Below are 19242 nucleotides of genomic sequence, written 5' to 3'. Positions count from 1 at the left end.
CCGTCTTCAGATTTCTGAAAGGTCCCTGAGCACTGCATCGTTGTTCTTTTCCCTTCTGCGCTATTTAGTTTGTAATTCATAATGAATTTATGTCCTTGCACTGTACTACTGCTGCAAGACAGCGTGTCGTATAAGACAATGATATTAAAGCTGATTTTGATTATACAGATGCTGCCTTAAGACATCGATGTTACTGTAATTGAAGAAAATCAAAGCGCCGGACGAATTCAGTGGGGGGGTGGGGCAGAGAAGGAGAGTGGACGTTTCGGGTCGAGACCCTTCATTAGGACTACCTAACCCACTGAGTTCATCCGGCACTTCCTGCAGATTTCAGCATCTGTCTAACTGAACAACCCGGTTATTTTGACTGGTGGTTAATTTAATATTTGAGAGAAATCAAACTCATTCACTCAGTGCAGCCGTATTGAAAGATGATTAGATAATCTACCGTTTGGGAACAGAAAAATGATACCTCGTAGATTGAGGGGGGAAGTTTGGACAGCTTTCATCTCTTGATATCGGTAACTTTTTTCTAGCGTCTCATCAATTGATTTCTGGTTGGTTGGCTCTGCTGTCGATTAAATAATAAGGCGGGACTTTCCTAAGAAGAAGACCTCTTCCGCATTGAGGCGCCAAAGGGGTGACTTCTCCCTCCAAGAAAGGGAACTTCGAAAGTGTTTGCGGTTGTCGACAGAGGTGAAGGATGGAGGCGAGTGCCGGTGCGGCCGAGGCGGGAGTGGGGAGGTGTGCCGAGCATGGCAAGAAGCTAGCGTACTTCTGCAAGCAGGAGAAGCTGAGAGTTTGCAGCAAGTGCGTGATCCTGGGATCGCACCGAGAGCATCCCGTGGTTCCAGTGGCTGAGGCATTAAGTGAGCTGAAGGTACAGAGCGCCTGTGAGTTTATTCAGTGCTTTAATCGCGTCCTAAGTACGTGAAATACAATGAATGAATGGCGTTGAAAGTGGGAACGATGTGACAGTGGCTTTAAATTCCGCCCTGGTGATATAATTCTTAATGCGAAAAGGCGCTCCGCAGAAAGTGCGGGAAGTATCGTAGAAGGTGGATGAGCCCAGGGCATGGATCATGGATCAACACCTGGATTTATGATATTGTAGCCATTAATGATACTTGGTTGCAGGAGGGGCAGGATTGGCAGCTCAGTATTCCGGGGTTCCGTTGATTTAGACGTGTTAGAGCAGGAGGGATTACTTCTCAGGGATAATGTCACGGCAGTGCTCCATCAAGACACAGAAGAACTCCTCTAGTGAGGCGTTATGGGTGGGACTGAGCAATAAGAAAGGTATGACCACGTTAATGGGGCTATATTACAGACCACCAACAATCCGAGGAATTTGGAGGAACAAATTTGCAGAGTTGCCATAAGCTTATTATAGTAGGTGATTTTAACTTTCCACATACTGACTGGGACTCCCATACTGTGAAAGGACTAAATGGGATAGAGTTTATCAAATGTGTTCAGGAAAGTTTCCTTAATCAGTATGTAGAAGTCCCAACGAGAGAGTGTGCAATACTTGATTTGCTATTTGGGACTGAGACAGGGCAGATGAAAGAATTTTGTGTAGGGGAACACTTTGATCACAATGATCATAATGCCATTAGTTTCAAAATATGCAAAAAAAAACAGGTCTAGACTGCTGGTTGAGATTCTAAATTGGAGATAGGCCAATTTTGATGGTGTCAGGCATGATCTGGATTAGGTGGGGCTGTTTTCTGGCAAAGGTGTACTTGGTAAGTGGAAGGCCTTCAAAAGTGAAATTTTGAGAGTACAAAACCAGTCAGATGAAAAAGTAACAATAATAAGTGTAGGGAACCTTGGTTTTCAAGGGAGATTAGGACCCTGGCTAAGAAAAAAAAGTGCCATAGGCAGATAGGAACAAATGAGATGCTTATGGAGTACAGGAAGTGCAAGAGAACACTTAAAAAGGAAATCAGAAGAGCTCAAAGAAGGCATGAAGTTGCCCCTGCAGACAAGGTGAAAGAGAATCCTAAGGGATTCTACAGATATGTTAAGAGCAAAAGGTTTGCAAGGGACAATATTGATGCTCTGGAAGATCAAAATTGGAATCCATGTGTAGAGCCAAAACAGATGGGGGAGGTCTTTTAATTTTTTTTTTGCATCTTTATTTACTCACAGAGTTTATAGAAGTGTGGCAAGGCAGCATCAACTTCATAGACCCCTTACAGATTACAGAAGAGGAGGTGTTTGCAGTCCTGAGGTAAATCAGGGTGGCTAAATCTCCAGAGGCTGACAAGGTGGTCCCTCGGACCTGACCGTAGGCGGAGGCCTTAGCAGAGATAATTAATCTTTCTTAGCAACGGGAGAAGTACCAGAAGATTGGAGGATGGATAATGTTATTCCACTGATTAAGAAAGGCTGTAAACATAAACCAGGAAATTATAGGCCTGTAGAGTCTGACATCAGTAATGGGAAAGTTAAGGGATCGGATATATAAGTACTTAGATATTCATGGACTGATTAAGGATAGTCAGCATGGCTTTGTGCATGGTAGGTCATGTCTAACTGATCTCAGAGTTTTTTTTTGAGTAAGTTACCAGGAAAAAAGATGAAGTGAATGTTAACACGAGGAATTCTGCAGATGCTGGAAATTCAAGCAACACACATCAAAGTTGCTGGTGAACGCAGCAGGCCAGGCAGCATCTCTAGGAAGAGATACGGTCGACGTTTCAGGCCGAGACCCTTCATCCTGACGAAGGGTCTCGGCCTGAAATGTCGACTACCTCTTCCTAGAGATGCTGCCTGGCCTACTGCATTCACCAGCACCTTTGATGTGTGAAGTGAATGTTGTCTGCACAGACTTCAGCAAGGCATTTGATAGGGTCCTGCATGGGAGGTTGGTCAAGAAGATCCAGTCGCTCAGCATTCAAGATGAGTTAGTAAACTGGATTAGACTTTGGCTTTGAGAGAGAAGCTAGAGAGTGGTAGTAGATGGTTGCCTCACTGACTGGAGGCCTGTGACTCGTGGAGTGCTGCAGGGATCGGTGCTGGGTCCATTGCTGTTTGCCATCTATACCAACAATGTGAATGATAATGTGGTTAACTAGATCAGCACGTTTGCAGATGACACAAAGATTGGGGATGTAGTGGACGGTGAGGAAGGCTATTATAGCTTGCAGAGGAATCTGGATCAGCTGGGAAAATGGACTGAAAAAGTGGCAGATGGAATTTAATGCAGACAAATGTGAGGTGTTACACTTCAATAGGACCAACCAGGGTGGGTCTTACAAAGTCAACTGTAGGGCACTGAGGAGTGTTATTAAACAAGGGATCTGGAAATACAGGTCCATAATTCATTGAAAGTGGCATCATTGGTAAGTAGGATTATGAAGAAAGTTTTTGGCACATTGATCTTCATATCTTCATAGTATTGAGAACAGAAGATGGGATGAAGTTATGTTGAAGTTGTACAAGATATTGGTAAGGCCTAATTTGGAGTATTGTGTGCAGTTTTGTTCAAGTACCTACAGGATGGATGTAAATAAGGTTGAAAGAGTACAGAGAAAATTACAGGCATGTTGCTGGATCTGGAGGACCTGAGTTATAAGGAAAGATTGAATCAGTTAGGACTTTATTCCTTAGGACGTAGAAGACTGAGAGGAGATTTGATAGTTATACAAAATGATGAGGGGTATAGATAGGGTATATGAAAGCAGGCTCTTTCCACTGATGTTGGGTGGAACTACAGCCAGAGGTTATGCGTTTATGGTGAAAGGTGAAAAGTTTAAGTGGAAACAACAGAAAATCTGCAGATGTGGAAATCTGAGCAAATGCTGGAGGAACTCTGTAGGCCAGGCAGTATCTGTGGAAAAAAGTACAGTCGACGTTTCAGGCTGAAACCATTTGGCAGGACTCAGTTTAAGGGGAATGTGAGGGGAAACTTCTTCACTCAGAGGGTTGTGAGAGTGTGGAATGAGTTGCCAGCACGCGGTGCATGCAAGCTCGATTTCAATGTTTAAGCGAAGATTGGATAGGTACATGGATGGTACAGGTATGGAGGGTTATGATCGTGGTGCAAGTCAATGGGAGTAGGCAGTTTGAATAGTTTCAGCATGGATCAGATGGACTGTACTTTTCTATGACTATGATTCCAAAGGTGTAGACTATGTGAAAGAAAAATAATTATCCATCTTTCAGTAGGTTCTTTGCCTTTTTTCCTGTCTTCTTTAGTTTTTCATTCTCCCATTTCTTTTTGAAGTACAGTATGGAAAATGGAGAGGCATTTGATCTTGCACTCAAAAGCAATTATGTGCTGATTTTAACGATGGTGTCTGTGCAGAAATTCTCATGATTTTTTTCAAAAAGCACTTCTTACATCTTTGTGATATAGGAAGAGCGAGACATACCTAAGAACCCAGGGGTGCCAGAGACTTGACTATGTTAAACACCACAGCAAATGGAAAAAAAAAAATTACGTCCATGTACAAAAAGTTCTCCACGACATTCCGACATGGCTTGTAAAGGGCAAGAACATTGGTGCTGCACATTTACCAAGCAATGACCATTAGCAAGAAGGGAGAGTCTCGCACCTATGCCTGATGTTTTCATCAGAGTCATTACACATCTATGTGCTGAGGGGTCACTACTGACAATAAATTCAACTAGAAAAATTTTTTAAAAATACTGGACCAGTCCTGGAAATATCACGGCCTCTGGAGCAGTTCAGAGGCTGACTATGCTATGGCAAGTTATTCTCTTTGTACCATCTGCAAGAAGTGGGAAGGAATATTGACTTTTTGTCTGAATAAGCACAAATCCGACAGTAACATAAAATAACTCCATCCAAAACAGAGCAGCCCATTAACTCTCACTGTCATCTCCCTTCACCACTGGCAACCTGTGCCATCTATGAAATATTATCACAGTTACAACCCTGGTTATTTTGACAGTACCTCCCACATCTCTGATCTCTACCACCAAAAAGGTTCAGGGCATCAGGTGCACAGAAGCAATACCACTTGCAGCTTCCCCTCCAAGTCATGCACCATCCTGACTTGGAAGTTTGTAGTTGTTGTTTCATCAGCACTGGTTCTAAATGTTGGAATTCCCTACATAGCAGCAGTCTGGCATATATTCAGCTGAAGGCCCAGAGTAATTCAAGGCAATGGCCTGACCACACCGCACTTGGGATATTGTGAGCAGTTTTGGGCTCCATTTCTGAGAAAGGATGTGCTGCCATTGGAGAGGGTCCAGAGGATGCTTATGAGAATGATCTGGGAATGCTTGAGGAGCACTTGATGATTCTTGGCCTGTATTCATCAGAGTTTAGGATAATGAGAGGTGCAATCTCATTGAAACCTACTGAATATTGAAAGAGTGGATGTGGAGAGAATGTTTCCAATTGGGTGAGTCTGGGACCAGAGGACATCATCTCATAATAGAAGGATGTCCCTTTGAAACAGAGACAAAGTGTTAATTTCCTAAGCCAGAAGATGGTGAGCTTGTGGAATCTATTGCCACAGATGACAATGGAGATCAAATTATTGGGTATATTTAAAGTGGAGGTTGATAAGTTCTTGATTAGTAAGTGTGTCAAAGATTATGGATAGAGAAGGGAGGATAATGCGATTGAGAGGTAAATAAATAGCCACCATTGATTGGTACAGCAGGCTCAATGGACCAAATGGCCTAATTGTATTCCTATGTCTTAAGGGCTAAGAAAGCAGCTCTTTGGTGTCAGGTAATGTAGAGCTTTATAGTACCAGCAAAAGGAGTTTGATTCCCGCTGCAGTCTTTAAGGAGTTTCTACGTTCTCCCACGACTGCAGGGGTTTCTTCCTGTGCTTCAGTTTCCTCCCACATTCCAAAGATGTAAGTTAGGGGCATGCCATGTCAGTACCAGAACTGTCGTGATAGGCTGCTCCTCAGAGTATGTTGGTTGTTGACACAATGCATTTCGCTGTATGTTTCGATGTTTTATGAACATGTGGCAAATAAAGCTATTTTTTAAAAATCTTTTCATTGCCACCTCAGGGACAATTTGGACAATAATTGGTGGCCCTGCCAGCAATGTGCAAATTACAAAAAAGCATTTTAAAGAATTGATCTAATTGATGGTGATTACCTCACTGTAATTTGTGCTGTCTGCCATGGGGAAAGACAACCTCCAAATCAGAAGTGGTTCTTCCCTTGTAGCAGACAACAGGAAGACTCATACAGCACAGCAACACGCTATTTGGTCCACAATGTGTGCTAAACTAATTAGTAATTTCAATGATTTTTTTCCCGTTCTTTGTCCAAATCCACCCTCAGATCCTCTCCATACAATGAGCAAAGTGCTGCTTCCTGAATCTGTCTAGAGGTACCATAGACATGATCTTCACCATGCCATAAACTCTACAACCACCTCTTCTTGTGCCCAGTGGGCATGGGCTGTCTGCACCTGACCTGCTAAGGTTTGGGAGATCTTGTCCCTGGAGCACTACAGTCAGACTGCCCAGGAAGCTCCCATGATGACATTGAGCAAGCGAGAACAGGATACTGATCCAGCAAAGATTTAAGAATGTGTCTAGTAGTTAGTATGCACTTAGTAGCCACTTTATTTGGTACAGCTACAAACCTCATTAATGCAAATATCTAATCAGCCAATTATGTGGCAGCAATTCAATACATAAAGAATGCAGACAATGTCAAGAGGTTCAGTTGTTGTTCTGACCAAACATCAGAATGGGGTAGAAATATGATCTAAGTGAATTTGATTGTGAAATGATTGTTGGTGCCAGACACAGTGTTTTGAATATCTCCGAAAGAGCTAATCTCCTGAGATTTTCACACAACAGTCTCTATAGGTTTTATGGAATGGTGAGGTAAACAAAAAACATCCAGTGAGTGGCAGTTCTGTAGGCTAGAGCTTTGATCAGCAACCAGTCCGGACATCGGAAGTTTGGAGAGGAGCAGACTCCAGTCAGGTCTGCTGCCCGAGGCTAAAAGGCAGGAGTAGGTCACTGCAGCATAATATAGTTTTGACCAGCAGCCAATCAGCGTTTGGGATTGATTCACAAGAGCAAATTAAGGAAGGCAGGGGCAAGCACAGCGGCCATCACCAGAGTAGGCATAAGTCAAAGTGGTGATCTTAAGGCTTTAGCTCTTCGAGGCTTCACTCGGAGAAAGAAAACCAAGTTTTTTTTCCTTCTGTTCTTTATATCTGCTCAGTTAGATCAGTAGACATGCCAGGCAGGATAGTGAAATGCTCCTCTTGCGGGATGCAGGAAGGCAGGGAGACCTCCAGTGTCCCTGATGACTACAACTGCGAGGAGTGCATCCAGCTGCAGCTCCTAAAAATCCACATTAAGGAGTTGGAGCTGGAACTGGATGAACTCTGGGTCATTTGGGAGGCTAAAGGGGTGATAGATAAAACATAAGGAGAGGTAGTTCACCTTTGGTGCAGGACACAGGAAACTGGATGACAGTCAGGAAGAGGAAAGGGGTTAAGGATCCAGTGCAGAATACTGTCGTGGCCATCCCACTCAACAACAGGTGTATCACTTCGGATGCTGTGGGTGGGGGGGGGTAAGGAATGATCTAACAGAGGAAAGTCACAGTGGTTTTGTCTCTGGCACTGGGTTTGCCTCTGTGACTCGGCAAAAAAGGATGCAGAAGAGGCGTGCTGTAGTGATAGGGGATTTATTAGTTAGGGGAATGGACAGGAGGTTCTGTGGGCAACAACGAGATTCCTGGATGGTATACTACCTCCCGGGTGTCGGGGATATCTCGGATCAAGTCTTCAGCATTCTTAAATGAGAGGGTAAATAGCCAGAAGTCATGGTCCATGTAAGTACCAATGAGATGGGTAGGTTGAGTGGGTGAGGTTCTGTTTAGGGAGTTAGGTGCTATGTTAAAAGGCAGGACCTCCAGTGTTGTGATCTCAGGATTGCTACCCATGCCATGTGCTAGTGAGGCCAGAACTGGGGAAATTATGCGGTTTAATACGTGGCTAAGGAGTTAGTGCAGGAGGAAAGGCATAAGATTTTTGGATCATTGGGCTTTCTTCCAGGGAAGGTGGGACCTGTACAGAAAGGATGATTTGCACCTAAATTGGAGGGGAACTAATATCCTAGCAGGAATGTTTGTTAATGTTGCAGGGTGAGATTTAAACTAGAGTTGCAGGGGGATGGGAAGTGGAGTGCCAGAACAGTTAGAGGAGAGGCTGTGGTGGCAGGTGTTGTTAAGACCTCAGACTAAGTCAGGAATCAAGAGGTTGAGCATGGTGCGACTAGTGTCCTGAGCTGTAGGAAGTATCTTAGGAAAGGCGGGTAATAGTGCTGAAGATGAGGTAGCAGGTTTGCAAACAGAGACAATCTGTAGAGGAATGGCTGTGGATACAGCAAAATTGCAGTTTGAGTTGCAACTTAAAAGGCAGACAAAATTGAAAAGGGTGAATACAGGACTGAATACAATATCTGAATGCACACAGTATATGGAATAAGGTAAATGAATTTGTAGTGCAGTTGCAGATTGGAAGGTATGATGTTGTAGGCACTACTGAATTATGGCTGAAAGACTATAGCTGGGAGCTTAATGTCCAAGGAGACACATTGCATCGAAAGCATAGGCAGGAAGGCAGAGGGGGCGGTATTGCTCTGTTGTTAAAAAATTAAATCAAATCATTAGAAAGAGGTGACATGTGGTCGGACGGTGTTGAATTATTGTGGATAGAGCTAAGGAATTCTAAGGGTAAAAACTATGATGGGAGTTGTATCCAGATCCCAAAACAGTAGTAAGGATGTAGCCCACAAATGATAACAGGAGATTAAAAATGCATGCCAAAAGGGCAATGTTGCAATAGTCGTGGCGGGATTTCAATATGCAGGTAAATAGGGAAAATCAGGTTGGTGCTAGATTACAGGATGGATAATTTCTAGTGGACCAGCTATTCTGGATTGATTAGACAGCTTAAGGTAAAAGAACCCTTAGGGGAAAGTGATTGTAATATGATCGAGTTCACCCTGAAATTTGAGAAGGAGAAGGTAAAGTCAGACGTATCAGTATTATAGTGGAGTAAGGAAATTAGAACCATGAGAGAGGAGTTGGCCAGAGTTGTTTGGTAAAGAACACTGGCAGGGTTGACAGCAGAACAGCAATGTCTGTAATTTCCGGAAGCAATTCGGATGGCACAGTATGTGTATATCCCAAAGAGGAAGAAGTATTATAAAAGAAAGAAGACAACAGCCATGACTAACAAGAGAGGTCAAAACCAACATAAAAGTCAAAGAGAGATCATATAATAGAGCAAAAATTAGTGGGAAGCTAGAGGATTGGGAAGTTTTTAAAAACCAACAGAAGAAATCTTTTTTAAAAAAAAAGCCATTAAGAAGGTAAAGATGGAATATGAAATTAAGCTAGCCAATGATATTAAAGAAGATACCAAAAGTTTCTTCAGATACCTAAATGTAAAAGAGAGGCAACAGCGGATATCAGACCACTGGAAAACGATGCTGCAAAGGAAGTAATGGGGACAACGAAATAGCAAACAAATTGGATAATTATTTTGCATCAGTCTTTACTGTGTATGGTGGAAGTTCCAGGTGTCAAGGGGCACAGTTACCATTACCAGAGAAAAGGTTCTTGGGGAAACTGATAGGTCTGCAGGTAGATAAGTCAGCTGAACCAGATGGTGTACACCTCAGGATTCTGAAGGAGATAGCTGAAGAGATCGTGGAGGCAATAGTAATGTTCAAGAATCACTAGATTCTGGAATGATTCTGGATGAAAACGTATCTCCACTCTTCAAGAAGGGAGAGAGGCGGAAGAAAGGAAACTATAGGCCAGTTATTCTGGCCTCAGTGGTTGGGAAGATGTTGGAGTTGATTATGCCAGATGAGGTCTCCGGGTACTTGGAGGCAAATGATAAAACAGGCTGTAGTCAGCATGGTTTCCTCAAGGGAAAATATTGCGTAACAAATCTGTTGGAATTCAGGATAGGCAAAGGAGAATCAGGTGATGTTATGTACTTGGATTTTCAGAAGGACTTTGACAATGTGCCACACATGAGGCTGCTTAACAAGCTACAAGCCCATAGTGTTATGGGAAGATTCTAGCATGGATAAAGCAGTGGTTGGTTTGCGGGAGGCTAAGAGTGGGAATAAAGGGAGCCTTTGCTGACTGGTGTTCCAATGAGTCTGTGTTAGGGATGATAATTTTTATGTTATCTGTTATTGATTTTGATGATGGAATTGATGGCTTTGTTACAAAGTTTGCAGATAATATGACACTAGCTGGAGGGGCAGGTAGTTTTGAGGAAGGAGAGAGGAAGGCAAATGCAATGTTAGCATTCATTTCAAGAAGACTAGAATATAAAAGCAAGGATGTAATATTGAGGCTTTATAAGGCACTGGTGAAACCTCAGTTGGAGAACAGGTTTGTGTGCCTTATCTTTGAAAGGATTTGCTAAAACTGGAGAGGGTCCAAAGGAAGTACACGAAAATGATTCCTGGATTGAATGGCTTGTACAGCAGTTTTTTTGCGCTGTATAGCAGTTTCAATATCAATGTGATCCTTGACCTTATGGTTTTTAACAAGAGTTGAAATATCTGATTCAGGTTGTGACAGCAAAAGCCTTAAGTCCCCAAGTGTAACAATGTCCAAGCAGTTTCTGTTTTTTGTGAATATGAAGTTCATTGCACTGAAGCTTCTTTGAACAAGGTAGGATGATGGAAATGGAATGAAGAGCAGTTTGTCTCTTTTCCGAAGACCATGAAAGTTCGTATGACATATTTGAAAAACATTTTTGCTTCTTCATCATTCTGAATTCAGAATCAGCATCAGGTTTATTATCCTTCTTTCAAGCTCTCGTCTTGTTCTTCCACCTTACAAAGAAATGGGTTAATTACCCAGTCTGGAATTTACAGATCGTTCAAACCCTTGAATCGATTCTGAAAATCCTTCGGTGACTGCAAATTTAAGCCGTACTCTTGCAAATCACCATCTGTGAAAGGCTTCATTAAACACTACAGTATTATTAATAAGACACATCGGGTGTCGCTAATCTGACAGGAGTGGAATAAGACCATACTCCAGGTATGTAACATTGTATTGATGCACTTTTCTGTAGTTTCTGTTCCTTAGCAGGATTAAAATTCAAGGCTTCACCACCTTCAGACTGCTAGAGATCGCGCTGTGCGTATTTATCCATCATTAACCAGGCTAAATTGAAATTAAAAATTAACACAAACTGGGAATGCTTATCGGATATTGATGACGGCAGCGAGTTGACACGAACGGAACGATGGTAGCAGCATGCAAAGGAATGGCAAGGCGAAGATGAAGACGATCAGAGCAGCGAAAATTACTTTGACAAGGATTCAGGTTGGAATCTGAATGTTAGTCAGGATAGAGCTGGTGTTCAGCAAGCTACCTTCATATTATTCCAGTTAGCACAATTAGTTACAAGATCCAGTTAGAGCTCGTAATGTCTCATAATCCCCAAAGATGGTTCTTGACCACACATCTGAAGCTGAAGTCGCTTTGAACACCTCAAGAGAAATCTTTGGAATCGGCAGATTCACTGATTGGTTCTCTTTCACCATTTGCTTCTAGCCTGCGCTGTATCATTGTGTTTTCTGTAGATATGATGAGAAAGTTCAGAGACTTACCAATTGTTAAATTGCATGAGCTCATTCCATGCCGTGAGTCAAGGGGAACTGTTGAGCACTGTGGTTGCTAGTTTTTGCATTCCCAATAATGTCCATTTAGTTGGTAATGTCAGATGAGATTGCCGAGTTTCAGACATGTTGTATTGACGAGTGCTTACAGCTTCCAGAGCAATGGTTCTTCCTGAGTTCCGGTGCTTCATCTTTTCATTTTGGAAGAGCTTGCTCTACTAACGATTGGTCAGGTCTCGTGCCTGAAGTTAGGGTGTTCCTTACCACCCCTCCCAAAAATCTTGAATGCCCCTAGACGACTTCTGTTTCCCCTAGCATCCCCTTTGGACACCATTGGGAATCACTGATCAACTTGGTTCCATAAAATCTGTGCATTCAGATATAGTACTTTCATTCCTGTTTTCATCACCCTTTCCAATTTTGCCCCCATGTTGCACTTCAACTCATCCCACTGACTCTAATTTTACCCTATCATCTGCCTGTCCTTACTCAGAGTCTCACTACACATTTCATCTAGTTATACAGGTGTGCGCCGCTTTATGTCCATTTGGACAACGTCCGACCGCATATGCGTCCGTAGTCCTGATCGGAGAATGTGACGTAACGGACATAACCAACCTCATGTATCGTGCGTCTCTTGAGTGTAGTAGCGTTGTCTCTCTGTTTAATTTTCTTTCGAAAATATTACCATAAAGTGCATCATGGCTTCCAAACGCAGCAAAACCACTCCTAGTGACAGCAGCAGCAAGAGGCAAAGGAAAAGTATTGATTTGGAAGTGAAACAAAAAGGTTATTAAAAAATATGAAGGTGGAAAACCAGTGAATGCTATTGCTGGAGATTTAGGCATGTCGCACTCGACAATCACGACAATCCTGAAAAACGAAGAAAAAATTCTGGAAGTTGTTAAAGGATTGGCTTCATTGAAAACTACAAGGCTCAAGAAAATGCGAGAGGGACCTATATCGGATATGGAGAAATTGCTAATGACATGGATTGAGGACCAAACACAAAAGAGAATCCCTCTCAGCACATTGACAATCACTGCTAAAGCACAGAGCTTGTTCAAATTGATTAAAGAAAAAGCGGGACCAAACCACGATATTGATAAATTGTGTGATATAGGCTAAGAAAGTGTTTACATAAAAGTTTAAAAAGTGAAAAAAATTAAGTTTAAAATGAAATGAAAAATTATAGTGTATGTATTATAGTGTACAGTATACAGTTTTAGTGTAAGTTCTTGGCTATTTAGTCAATACAGGTATACTACAGTACTCCATATAGGTTTGCTAAGTATATAATGTGTTCACACAATGTCCAAATCACATAACGTCTGATTTCACAGAATGTATCGTGGACGTTAAGCGACGCATACCTGTATACCACATGCTGCATCCTCAGCCCTATCACTGTGGTTCCCATCCCCCTGCCAAATTAGTTTAATTAATTAGTATCATACTGCTTAAAGGACACAGCAGACCATTTCTACTCAAAGCACCTCAAGTGGTTCCAGTTCCAATGCAGATCACATGTAGGTGCCTTAAGCGATTGGCCATTTTTCTCTGGAATTTTAACTTTGCATGTAGGTGGAAAGAGTTCAGATAACACTGCCCAGTCTGGATGGAATATTTAGGTCTTTTTAGTTGTTTTACACAAGACGATGCCGCAATGAAACCTGGCCTGCCTTTCTGTTATTGTCTCTGACACTTTCTCAATATTCACCTTTTTCAACAACAATGTCATTGTTTTTTAATTACTACTCAGGAATTGCTGTCTGTGTGTTCAAAGGATTTGGAATCCAAATGTTTGGAGCAAAACTTAAGATTGGAAGAGATTGAGCGAAGTGTGACCAAAACCAAGGTAAGGAATTCTGCGAGAATAGAATAGGTTCTCTTCCCGTCCTCTCCTGAGTAGGACAGCCACTGGGTGTGCAAGCCACACTCCTATCTAATGTGTGGCTCAAATTTCATATTGACCTCAGAAATTGAGACTGTAAGTGCTGAACAGTCCCTCAATTTTTTTTCTGCAAAAGTAACTTATGAGTGATCAGGACTGGAATTCAGAATCAGAGTTTATCATCACTGGTATATGTCATGAAATTTGTTTTGCAGCCGCAGGACAGTGCAAAGAAAAATTACGATAAGTTACAAAAACATATAAATAGTGAAATAGCATTCATGGGTTCTTGGACTCTTCAGAAATCCAATGGCTGAAGGGAAGAAGGTGTTCCTAAAATGTTGAGTGAGCCTTCAGGCCCTTGTACCACCTCGACAATGGTAATAACAAAAAGATAGCATGTTCTGGATGGTGAAGGTCTTTACTGATGGATGCCTTGATACACCAGCTCTGGAAGATGTCCATATGCTGAGATACGTTTGCGTCTGATGGATCTGGCTGAGTCTACAAGTCTCTGCAGCCTCTTGTGATCCTGCGTTTTGGAGCCTCCACACCAGACAATGATGTAACCAGTGCCAATGCTTTCCATCATACATGTATAGAAATTGGTGAAGAACTTGGTGACACACCAAGTTGTCTCAAGCTCCTAATGAGGTAGAGTTGCTGGCTTGACCCCACTTTCCTATTATTTAGAAGCAGCTAAGACACTAAACACACTTTCCTTGCCCCAGCTGAGATCAGCTATATCAGCAGAAGTTAGGGATTGAACCTATGATGTTATTGGTCCATGCAGATCAGTGCCAGGACAAACGTAAGAATTAGTCACAGTTGCATCAGGGTAAGAGGACTTAAGATTATGACTGGGGAAATAGAGAGGCTGTAAGGATATCAGACTAATTGGTAGAATTGAGCCTCTGTGACACAGATTGAGCATAAACTGGAGATTTCTACATATTTTTTCCCCAGGAAGAAGCTGATGCACTCCAGCGCCAGGTGGAAGATGATTTTGACGCTTTGAGGCGTTTCCTGGATGCAGAGGAGAAGGCTCTGACGGAGCAGATATCTGCTGAGGCTCAGGGGATCTTGCAAGAACTGAGCAGGTTGAAGATGAAATGTTTGCAGAGAGTGGGAAGTCTGACTGGGCTGGCTGAGCCTCTCCACTCAGCACTGCAGACTGACAACCTGAGTGAAATCTTGAAGGTGTTTATTTTTTGTGGGCCTGAGTAAAGATACAAATTTATTTCTGCCTCTTCAATTTAGTCTTTTTTTTTTAAACACAGACAGGTGCGAATGTAGTGGGGCCAGAGGTGGTGATGGAGGGAGATACTTTAGGGGCATTTAAGAAAGTCTTGGATAGGCACTTGAATGAAGGAAAAGTGGAAGGCTCTGTAGGAGGGAAAGGTTAGATTGATCTTGGAGTTAAATGACCAGCCCCAACATCGTGGGCAAAAAAGGTCTGTAATATGCTGTGCTGTTATGTTCTGTGAAGAAAATTAACTCATGATATTTGGAGACCTTTTTTGTGTCTTTTTGCCTTTATGTTTAGTTAGACGGTGCTTTTGCAATGGGAGTGGATCAACAGCACCATTGAAGGCAAAATCTGATTGATTTCTCAGAAGGAAAGCCCAGGTGAATTTGTTAAAGACAAATTGTATTTGGCATTAGAGAGTGCCAATAGAGGAAATCCTGTTAATGCAGGCATTGGAAGTTCCATCCAAACAGCATTTGATAGATGCCTTTTGGAACTTCAACATCTACAAATGGATTAAAGGAGCCTATAGCAGCATGGGTGGAACACTGCCTGAGTAAGGTTAAAGGGTTGACACGACATCATGGGCTTTACTGCCTGTACTGTGCTGTACTGTTCTGTGTGTAACTGGAAACAGATCAATAGGAAAAGCTTGTTTTCCAGACTGGAGAGCTGTGTACAGCAGAGTCCCCAAGGCTCAGTAATATATAATGACTTATTCTTGGAAGTAGAGGGCATAATATCCAAATCTTGGGTGGTGGGCCGTGTCCTGAGCAATTTTCACGACATCCTGCTTATTCACCACAATTCTTCCATTTTCACTGGTTAATAACCATACATTCCCTTCCAAAGAGTGTTGTGGATGGACTATGGACAGTTGGAGTTCTGTGGTTCAATAGACCATAAGACACAGGATCAGAATTAGGTCATCCAGCCCATTGAGTCTGCTCCTTCATTCCATCATGGCTGATTTATTATCTGTCTCAACTCCATTCTCCTGCCTTCTCCCATAACCTCTGGCACCCTTATTAAGAACCTGTCAATCTCTGCTTTAAATATACCCAATGACTTGGCCTCTACAGCTGTCTGTAGCAATGAATTACACAGATTCACCACCTTCTGACTAAAGAAATTCCTTCTCATCTCTGTTCTAAAGGGACATCCTTCTATTCTGAGGCTGTGCCTTCTGGTCCTAGACTCCCACACTACAGGAAATATTTTCGCTACATTCACTCTTCCTAAGCCTTTCAATATTCAATAGGTTTCAATGAGATCTAAGATTCAAAGTGCATTTATTATCAAAGAATGTACAAATTATACAACATTGAGATTTGTTTACTTACTGGCAGTCACAAACAACCCACTTTTAAAAAAATAAACCAAGCTCCAGTGCCCATGGAGAAAGAGGGAAAAAAATCACAACAAATGCAACCAATAGAAGCAAGCAACAACAACAACAACAGCATTTTGAACCAAATTGAGTCCTTGGATCCAAATCCCCAGAGCAACTTGGAGTCAGTTCCCCCATCATTCTTCTAAACTGGAGTGAGTATAGGCCGAGAAACATCAAACACTCCTCATACCTTGACTGTGTTATTCCCAGATTAATTCTTGTAAACCTCCTCTGGACCTTCTCCAATGCCAGCACATCCTTTCTAAGGAAAGGAGCCCAAAATTGCTCACAATACTCCAAATGTGATCTGACCAATGCACTTTAAAGCCTCAGCATTACATCCTTACTTTTATATTCTAGTGAATGCTATCTCTCTCTCTCTCTGGTCAGATAAAAATGGGAAATAAATTTAGTTTTGCTAGAATTATCCACAAACATTTTTGAAGTGAAAGGAACTGGACACTTTGTCTTCCATCAGTAAGATCTATTTGCTGTCGATTCAAGGCTAGGTCTGATCTGCTGAGGTACTCTAATGTATGTTGTACTAAATGTCCTCCCCATTCGGCAGTTTAAAGCTTCAGAGAGTTCCTAGTCCTAATGGTCTGTGGGGATGGGCAAGATAGGAAAGGACTGATCAGGAGGTGGCATGCACACAAAGCTTTTAACATTTCGTTTCCTACTTGGCTAAATGAATTATTTTTCTCTGTTTCAGGTGCTGGATATTTCCTCTGATGGGTGAGATTAAAATAAAACATTTGCATTTTCGTGTTCTCTATTTCTGTCTATATCTGCAGATTTTGTGCCTCTTTGTGTTCACGTACACCTCTGCCTTTCCCATTGGGAATTTTTTTGTCAATTTGTCTATTTCCTTCTGTATCTGACTTTTTCCTCATTCACTACTACTTGCCCCGTCTCAAATATCTGTACTGCTATACTTCACTGTGGTTCTGTCCACGTCAACTTGACAGGCTGTTTGTCTCATCACAGATCGAGCTGCTCGAGTGCAACTGTGAATGAGCCCATTGTCCGTTTTAAGAGTGAGAAATTTCTTGGCCCACTGCAGTACAAAGTATGGAAGAAGATGTTTCAAGTAATTCAGACAGGTGACAGAACAGTTTATAACCCCTCTTGCCCCTGGTGATCATATTGAATTAGCTGGGATGTGGTGCCTGCAGAACTGGTGAATGCAGCTTCAATCTCAACATTTAAAAGAAATTAGGATACATAATGGATGAGAGGATTATGGAGGTTTATGGTCAGGGTGCAAGTCGATGGGACAGCAGAATGATAGTTCAACACAAACCATGTGGGCCAAAGGACTTGTTTCTGTGCTGTAGTGTTCTTTGACTTTTATGACATATGACCTGGTAGTTAATTCCTGTAGGATCTCCAGGCCAGTGGTACAGTATCTATAATGCTCATGGTACACAGCTCCAATGAAAGTAAATTGAGTTTGATTGGACGATATCTCAAGATGGTGATGCACAGATTTCAAGCTTTCTCTGCCCAAGGTTGGATAACAGTTACACGGGGAAATCTGTCATCTCAAATTCAAATAGCTGAAATAAACTGCTGTGGGGACACTTTTACAAAGTTCTGAAGTTTCCTTGAGCAACACACACAAAATGTCAAGCTGCAGTTTGTTTCGGGCCGAGACCCTGCTGAGCTCCTCCAGCACTGTTTGTTTATTTATTTAGAAGTTCAGACATTTTATCTAATTATTTAGAGATCCAGAGCAGGTCCTTTCGGCCCAACTTGCCGTGCCACCCAGCAACCCATCTATTTTAACCTTAACCTAATCACAGAACAATTTACAATGACTAACCTACTAACTTTGGAATGTGGGAGGAAAGCAGAGCATCTGGAGGAAACCCACGCATTCACGAGAGGACGTACGAACAAATTGCAGATGGAGCTGGAAGTGAATCCGAAATCCTATGCCCAAGCTTTAACAGCGTTACACTAACTGCAATGCTGCCATAGCACCCCATCCACACAGATTTTGTGTGTGTATTGCTCAAGACTTGTGTACCCTGGAGAATCTCTTGCTTCCCTGATGTTGGCTTTATGACCTCTCTTCCATGTTTACTGATGTGATTTTTTTGTTACATTTTCTTTCAGTGCCTGAAGCCTTCACCTTTGATCCTTTGACCTCTCATCCTCACCTCGAAGTTTCTCCAAACCAGCGGACAGTGATAACTCGCCGTGAGGCATTGCCGGTGCCTTATGCTGATGGGAGATTCGACACCTGTCTATGCGTTCTCGGTAATGAACCAATTTCCTCAGGAAAGCACTACTGGGAAGTGATTGTTAGAAATAAGACCAAATGGGATCTTGGTGTCGCCTATAGTTCTGTACCCCGTCACGGGGATCTCATCTACAAGCCTAGTAGAGGCATCTGGTGTTTGACATTACGGTATGGCTGTTGCTATGAAGCCTGTGATGAGAATGACATTGAGCTTGAAATTCAGCACAAGCCAGGCCAAATTGGTATCTACGTGGACTACGAGGGCGGTGTGGTGGTATTTTTGGACGCCGAGACCATGCAAACACTACATGTTTTCCGAGCATGTTTCACGGAGCAGCTTCTGCCTCTGTACAGCCCATGCATAGTGGAGCAGGGGACTTCAACTGACCAGCAACTCACCATTTTCAGATTGTATTTGTATCACTAGGAGCAGTGTTCTAGTGAATGCTATCTCTCTCAGTGTGTGTGTGTGCTGTTTGCGATCGCAACAGAGGGACCCACTGCTCATTGTTAATGGGTATTGACTAAATTTACAACTGAGAGGAGAATAAAGTGCAGTTTTTGTGTTGTTAATCCTTGCTCATTTGTAAGTTCCTTTTCCTCTTGATTGTGGTGAGATTAGCTTTATTTGAAACATGTGCACCAAAGCATACAGTGAAATGTGTTGTTAGGCTTAATGACCAACACGTGCTGGGGGCAGCTTGCAAGTGTTGCCACGGTTCTGGCTAGCTCGTATGTCTTTTGGAATGTGGAAGAAAACTGGAGCAAAGCCACGTGGCCGTGGAGAGAGCGTACAGACTCCTTACAGACAGTAGCAGGAATT

At 42.4% G+C, this 19242-nt stretch overlaps 1 protein-coding gene across 2 annotated transcripts; it reads left to right on the top strand.

Moving 5' to 3' along the window:
• The first annotated feature begins 631 nt into the window (after positions 1 to 631).
• Positions 632 to 18982, top strand: LOC140194549 (E3 ubiquitin-protein ligase TRIM62-like). 2 transcript variants are annotated; one of them, XM_072251766.1, is made up of 6 exons: positions 632 to 880; positions 13422 to 13493; positions 14496 to 14729; positions 16884 to 16906; positions 17159 to 17274; positions 18293 to 18982. In XM_072251766.1, the coding sequence occupies exons 1-6, from the start codon at positions 704 to 706 to the stop codon at positions 18844 to 18846; spliced, it is 1176 nt and encodes a 391-aa protein (XP_072107867.1). In that variant the 5' UTR covers positions 632 to 703; the 3' UTR covers positions 18847 to 18982. The 2 variants fall into 2 exon arrangements, with proteins under 2 accessions (XP_072107867.1, XP_072107865.1); XM_072251764.1 differs by having other exon boundaries at positions 13398 to 13493.
• The last annotated feature ends 260 nt before the right edge of the window (positions 18983 to 19242 follow it).

This window comes from Mobula birostris, chromosome 3, assembly GCF_030028105.1.
Source record: "Mobula birostris isolate sMobBir1 chromosome 3, sMobBir1.hap1, whole genome shotgun sequence".
Classification (NCBI taxonomy): Eukaryota; Metazoa; Chordata; class Chondrichthyes; order Myliobatiformes; family Myliobatidae; genus Mobula; species Mobula birostris.
This window is presented reverse-complemented; position numbering and strand designations above follow the sequence as displayed.